The 7,681-nt window shown below is 34.6% G+C and overlaps 1 protein-coding gene across 1 annotated transcript; it reads right to left on the bottom strand.

The window, feature by feature from the left end:
• Positions 1 to 3,363: 3,363 nt before the first annotated feature.
• LOC146833932 (uncharacterized) lies at positions 3,364 to 7,159 on the bottom strand. Its single transcript, XM_085599925.1, has 4 exons — positions 7,077 to 7,159; positions 6,573 to 6,682; positions 6,055 to 6,164; positions 3,364 to 4,779 (listed from the first exon to the last, which is right to left on the bottom strand). Exon 4 carries the CDS (start codon positions 4,774 to 4,776, stop codon positions 3,364 to 3,366), a length of 1,413 nt encoding a protein of 470 aa, XP_085456051.1. The 5' UTR covers positions 4,777 to 4,779; positions 6,055 to 6,164; positions 6,573 to 6,682; positions 7,077 to 7,159.
• Positions 7,160 to 7,681: the final 522 nt, after the last annotated feature.

Genomic DNA, 7,681 nt, shown 5'->3' with positions numbered 1-7,681 from the left:
CATCTTTTCACTACTTCCAGACATCCCTTCAAGAAGCTTCCAGTATGGATTGTTGGGCACAGCAATGTTTTCTGGTGCAAAAGGTATGCTGAACGCAGAGGTATTGACAAAGACCTAGCTTTTGCAAAATGTGGATATTAAACGGATTGCACAGAGAGGATTAAAGTGGCACCAATTGATGCCTTTGGTTAAAACCTTTTTGCATCTCCAACCCCCTGACCTCATGATTGTGCACTGTGGTGGCAATGACCTAGGCACATTGACTGGGGTGGGACTGGAAAGGCACTTGAATACATAATATGCACAATTAATGTTGCTTTTCCCCCAAACTGTCTTTGTTTACTCTAATATGTGCCAAAGACAGAAATGGAAGTGGTCAACTCAATTCTGTCCACAGATTGAAAAAGCTAGGAAGAATGCCAATAAAGCTGTTTCTGCTTACCTCAGAGACCATAGGATGGGTTCCATAAATAACAACAATCTATGTTTTGATATGGATGACATCTACAGAAGTGATAGAGTACAATTTACAGATCATGGGAACAGAGTCTTTCTCAAAAACCTAAAGCTGTGCATTTGTACTTACATGTAACTATAAAAAACTCTCAATGAAATCAAGGGCTCTTTTTAGAACCACACTATAACACAATAGTGAATCTTATTCTTATTTAAACATACATACTTTTTTCACATTTTTGAGGAATGGCAAATCCATTGTGAATCTGCAAAAGCATGAATTCAATGTACTACAACACAACACACTTTTCAAGTTTAACTATTAATTTTTAATTTTATATATTTTTAACAACTCTATCAATTGTTATCTTGTTAACTTCAATCACGGTACCTCTTCAAAACAACTTCTCAAATACAACACTACCTTCTAAATTATATACTAATACATTTTTTATTTGAGGGGAATTCGCGAATCCAACGTGATGTTACACGGGTGGGCCGCGCTGAGAGCCACATTGGAGTCGTGACAGAAAATAGAAAGAAAAAAATCACGCCCCACTTGCGTTATGCTGTTTTTGCCCTGGGAACCCCATCTCCTGGGGACTCCCAAATTGCTTCTAAAAAAAAATATGGAGAGGGGCCGCCTGGTTCCCCCTCCTAATGCCACTTCTGGCCCCGGGCACCCCACCCCGGGACCTGGCCGGGGAACTACCTTTACAACGCAACTTTTACAACACTATGCTATTACAACGCATTTGTTACAACGCAAAAGCTTTTACAACGCATGCTTTTACAACGCATGCTATTATATGGTAAGTACTTTTACAACGCATATACCATTACAACGCATTCTTTGAAAATGCCTTTACAACGCATGCATTTACAACGCATGCATTTACAACCCATGATATTATATGGTAAGTACTTTTACAACGCATATACTATTACAACGCATTTTTTAAATTTGGAATGTTAACTTAAATAAATATATATCGTATATTTAAATGTTTTTTATAAAAATATAAATTTAAAACAAGTGAGTAGTTTTACAAAATATTAATACTTGAGTATTTTTCTAATATAAAAGAGTATTTTTTAAGTTAATTTAATACTTGAGTATTTTTAAAAAAAGAAAGAGTATATTTTAATTTAATTTTAAAAATATAAGTGTGAGTAGTTTAACTAAATATTAATACTTGAGTATTTTTCTAATTTAAAAGAGTATTTTTAAGTTAAATTAATATTTGAGTATTTTTCAAAATAGAAAGAGTATATTTTATTATATAATTAAAAATATAAGTGTGAGTAGTTTAACAAAATATTAGTACTTGAGTTTTTTTCAAATATAAAAGAGTATTAATATTTATAAAAAAAATATATTATTTTGAGGAATAATTAAATGAGTAATTTAATTTAAAATTAAATATGTTTTTAAAATTTAAAAAAGGATTATTATTAAATATTAATAATAGAAGAATTATTTAAAATTAATAACAGTTAAATAAAGGAAAAATTAGTATTAAGAAAGATTAATACTAGAGTATTTTTAAGTTACTTATATAAAGTTTAATGTTTGTCTAAAAAAAGGAAGAGTACTTTTGGAGTATTATATTTAAAAATTAGAGAAATGAAAAAAAATTTTTAAAAAAATAATTAAAATTAAAAGAGTAGTAAGAAATGAATTTAAGAAAAAATCCCAGGAAAAAAATAACTTACTTGAAAAAAAAATTCCCACGCTTTTGCATTGAAGTCTTGAGATAATTTGTCCTTCATTTATTTTGGCAGCTTCAGAATATACAACCCGCGGAACAAGAAAAGAAGAATCAGAAAGAGAAGAAAGAGCAAGTTTTGAAGGAAACAGACAATAGAGTCGAGGTAAGGAACACATTTAGTAAATTTACAATTAAAAAGTTACAATTTTAATGAATAAATTACAATTTAAAAAATAATGACAGTAAACAAATAATGTTTTCTAAATATATATTTATTGAAAAATCCATAAAAAATAAACCATATTTTTATTAAATTTTGCAATGCATTTAACAATTTTTAGAAAATTTATAAATATTTTATTAACATTTTTAAACATTTATTTACATATTAGTTAAATAAAGTAGTCCGTTAGAAATATTGATGCACGCGATGACGTAATGACGTGAGCGTCGACGTAATGCGCCATTTTGAAGAGCATCGGAGGAGGAAGCAGCAGGAAGCTGATCTGCGTCCAGGTAGGAAACATTTTCACTTTTAATTATAGATTAAACCTTTAATAGTGATACATATATAGTAAGGAAAGAATAAGGAGAGGTTGCGGGAAAACTAATTGATGTTTTAAATGTTTTTAAACATGTCCACAATAATGTCATTAATGTATGCCTATGTCGGGTCGCGAAAAGTTATTTTTTTAATTAAAAAATGTCTGTAACTGTTTAAAAATTAAAAGTTACTGTTCACAAAGTTTATTTCTTTACTTCGGAACTAAAAAAAGTGATTTTGAACTTCATTTCTAAGTGAAAAAAAATAGCGTACTTGTAAATTTTGGGAGAAAAAGATTGAATAAAGATTGGTGATTATGCAGCAATGTGCATTTTGGATTATGGCTTGACATGTACAATTTAGATTGGTTTGAGTTTTGGTGAGTTTTGGTGATTTTTTAGGTCGGAAATAAAAAAGGAAGTTTTCAGTAATTATATTAATGGCGTACGGATGTAGAAAATTTGGTCATATACTATGGGAAAGTAAATTTGTTGACATTGGTAGCTGTGCTAGAAATGAAGATTTTGGAGAAAAAAAAAATAACCCGACTTGTTTGTTTGAAAAAATTTAAAGTAAATACATTGTATGCCAATTGTAATTTGAAAAATGTATAAATTTGAAGCAAAGCAGGAAAGTAATTAAAAAAAATTTTTAGAAAGAAAGAATGTTAGAAAGATTTTCCAGGTAGTCTATAGCCACACACAACGAAAATTGTTGTACAATAGCCAATAGTCTCTCAGACATTTCCCTTGTTTTGACTGTTACTCGTGGGTTTAGACTACCTGCGAGTGTTTGGGCTATTCTCATTTCTTGAAAACTTTGCTCCTTCTTCAAAGTTTCCAAAAAAGAGTAGAAGTTTGGATGAGGTTTGCCAATTGTGTGGTTGAAGGAGTTATGCCATCCCTCAATGGCATTGTTTGTTTTTGCTTCTCCCTCTAAACAACTCGTGTAGCAGTTCCACCACTCCACATGGAATCGTGGCTTCCTCCTGCGACCCGATCTGCTTAGGTGTCCAATCCATGTGTCCTCGAAATAATTTAGAATGGGTGCCAATTTTTCTTCGTTACTCGTGTAATAAACAGATTCTATAATTGCAGTGTAGTACTCGTCCACACTATCGGGAGCAACAAAACAAAGTGCAGTTAATTTTTTTAGTTCAAATTGCAGTTTGCTATCACGAGAATATTCTGCAACTAGGGATGTTTTTTGTAATTTACGCCAAAATGCCTGGGAAAAATGAAAAAAACATCCCTGAATTTGGGTATCCGTGTACGTTTTAGTGATCACATTGATCATGCTCAATTCAAAATCAATAATTATTTTCCGAGGACTTTGAGATGTTTTACTTTTAATCACTGATAAAAGTTCAGTGTATGTTGCAGAAGTCTTATCAGGTAGCAAACTGTATACTAAGGGAATTACACTATTGTTAATTTTGGCATGTATAGTGTAAATTTGAGTGAAAGGATGGGGTGTACTTTTAAACGTCCCATCCATCATCCAAATTTCACTACTTTCTAACTTAGCAAGGTTACGTGGGGTACTAAAAATGAGAATACGTTTCTGAGGGTTTTCGTTGTCATGCAGAAGGAAAGGTTCATCAGAAAAAGAAATAGAAAGATCATGTGGAATTCTAATGTCAGAGAAAGAATGTGGTGTAGATAATTGAATGTTACTTGCCTGCTTTTGTCTTTGAATAATTCTTCTCAAATTAGGAATTATAGGCATGTTACTAGCAACATGACTGGGGACATGCTGTGCAACCTCTCTTAAAATGGATCCTGTAGAATCATTGGAGGTGCTTGCAATAGCTTTCATTTCGTTCACAGTTTCTCTAATTTCTACCTCCATTGCAGAGGCAGAGTGGTTATGTTCAGTGGTTTTCACAACTAAATTATCAACAGTAACCGCTCTGCCACTGCAATGGGTAGTGTAGTATTGCACACACCTCCAATGATTTCTAGTTAAACTTATTCTTTCCTTACTATATATGTATCCACCATGGTTTAATACATTTTTGCCCTTCCTGGATTTAATATACTTTGCAGCTTCCAGACTAGACATTATCTGAAAAGAGAAGAGAAGAAAAACAAATTAGTCTGAAAAATTAAATGAAATACCTAAAATATAACAGTTACACCAACCAACACTTTCCCTACTGCTGCACCTTCCTGGAGTTAGAATAGTAAATTGCACCCCTACACCATCCAACACTTTCCCTACTGATGCACCTTCCTGGAGTTGGAATAGTAAATTGCACCCTTACACCATCCAACACTTTCCCTACTGCTGCACCTTCCTGGAGTAGGAATAGTAAATTGCACCCCTACACCATCCAACACTTTCCCTACTGCTGCACCTTCCTGGAGTTGGTATAGTAAATTGCACCCCTACACCATCCAACACTTTCCCTACTGCTGCACCTTCCTGGAGTTGGAATAGTAAATTGTACCCCTACACCATCCAACACTTTCCCTACTGCTGCACCTTCCTGGAGTTGGAATAGTAAATTGCACCCCTACACCATCCAACACTTTCCCTACTGCTGCACCTTCCTGGAGTTGGAATAGTAAATTGCACCTCTACACCATCCTACACTTTCCCTACTGATGCACCTTCCTGGAGTTGGAATTGTAAATTGTACCCCTACACCATCCAACACTTTCCCTACTGATGCACCTTCCTGGAGTTGGAATAGTAAATTGCACCCTTACACCATCCAACACTTTCCCTACTGCTGCACCTTCCTGGAGTTGGAATAGTAAATTGCACCCCTACACCATCCAACACTTTCCCTACTGCTGCACCTTCCTGGAGTTGGAATAGTAAATTGCAACCCTACACCATCCAACACTTTCCCTACTGCTGCACATTCCAGGAGTTGGAATACTAAATTGCACCCCTACACCATCCTACACTTTCCCTACTGCTGCACCTTCCTGGAGTAGGAATAGTCAATTGCACCCCTACACCATCCAACACTTTCCCTACTGCTGCACCTTCCTGGAGTTGGAATAGTAAATTGCACCCCTACACCATCCAACACTTTCCCTACTGCTGCACCTTCCTGGAGTTGGAATAGTAAATTGCACCCCTACACCATTCAAAACTTTCCCTACTGCTGCACCTTCCTGGAGTTGAAATAGTAAATTGCACCCCTACACCTTCCAACAGTTTCCATACTGCTGCACCTTCCTGGAGTTGGAATAGTAAATTGCACCCCTACACCATCCAACACTTTCCCTACTGCTGCACCTTCCTGGAGTTGGAATAGTAAATTGCACCCCTACACCATCCAATACTTTCCCTACTGCTGTACCTTTAAATGTTGTGTAAAAATACCTTGTTTTGTTGAAATTGGTTTTCTTGGTGAGTCTTCTTAAGTGGGGATGGCCTGTAGGCTGGAGTAGACACTTATGCGTTGATTTCAATGGTAAAACAAATACAAATGTCTGCAAAAGTGATAATAGGAAATAATGTGAAAACTTAACTTTGAAGAGATATGCAAATTTACAAAAACTTTTTGCAAAAATTAAATCCATTTTAATATATAGTACATAACACTTTCCCTACTGATGCACCTTCCTGGAGTTGGAATAGTAAATTGCACCCCTACACCATCCAACACTTTCCCTACTGCTGCACCTTCCTGGAGTTGGAATAGTAAATTGCACCTCTACACCATCCTACACTTTCCCTACTGATGCACCTTCCTGGAGTTGGAATAGTAAATTGCACCCCTACACCATCCAATACTTTCCCTACTGCTGTACCTTCCTGGAGTTGGAATAGTAAATTGCACCCCTACACCATCCAACACTTTCCCTACTGCTGCACCTTTAAATGTTGTGTAAAAATACCTTGTTTTTTTTAAATTGGTTTTCTTGGTGAGTCTTCTTAAGTGGGGATGGCCTGTAGGCTGGAGTAGACACTTATGTGTTGATTTCAATGGTAAAACAAATACAATTGTCTGCAAAAGTGATAAAAGGAAAAAATGAGAAAACTTAACTTTGAAGAGATATGCAAATTTACAAAAACTTTTTGCAAAAATTAAATCCATTTTAATATATAGTACATAGCAATTTCCCTACTTATGCACCTTCCTGGAGTTGGAATAGTAAATTGCACCCCTACACCATCCAACACTTTCCCTACTGCTGCACCTTCCTGGAGTTGGAATAGTATTTTGCACCTCTACACCATCCTACACTTTCCCTACTGATGCACCTTCCTGGAGTTGGAATAGTAAATTGTACCCCTACACTATCCATCAGTTTTCCTATTTCTGCACTTTAGTCGAGTAACAATAGCAAAAGGAATGACTATTAAATTGTGGAAATTATAATACTCATAATGTAAAATACCTTTTTCAGTTGTTGTTTGTTCTTCTGCCTTTAAGGTAATGCTTGCTGCAGGATATAGTTATTTTTTTGTAACCGATTTACTGTGGAAAAAAAAAGTTTAAAAAATTTAATGTTACTTTGACAACGTTGGTGTAAAAGAAAACCATTTTTGAAAATTATGATATTTGTCAAATGAGTATGAGTAACAATTGGTTAAGACAAACATAATACACATTGAATGCATTTTAAAATAAGAATAATAATGGATACACCTGCACTATCACTCAATTACTCTACCGCTGAATATTCTGGGACTTAGAATACTAATAGTTATCTCAGTAACTTGAAACGCTTTTTCACATGTAGTACCTAACTGAAGTCCTATTAGTAATTGTTACCCCTGCACCTTGGTATAATTTCGTTTTTGATGTAGTTTGTTTGAGGGGAAAAAAAAGTTACCTTTGCAATAGAACACTTTTGCTAATGCTAAAAATATATTGTTAAAGTAAAATATTTTAATTTAAATTACATTTACCTTCACAATTGTAAAGGTGAGTCGATTCCTTTGAGGAGATACAAAAATAGGTACACCAATTCTTGATTCTCAATATTTAGCAAGTTTCTGT

The sequence above is a fragment of the Triturus cristatus genome, chromosome 4_2, assembly GCF_964204655.1.
Source record: "Triturus cristatus chromosome 4_2, aTriCri1.1, whole genome shotgun sequence".
Classification (NCBI taxonomy): Eukaryota; Metazoa; Chordata; class Amphibia; order Caudata; family Salamandridae; genus Triturus; species Triturus cristatus.
This window is presented reverse-complemented; position numbering and strand designations above follow the sequence as displayed.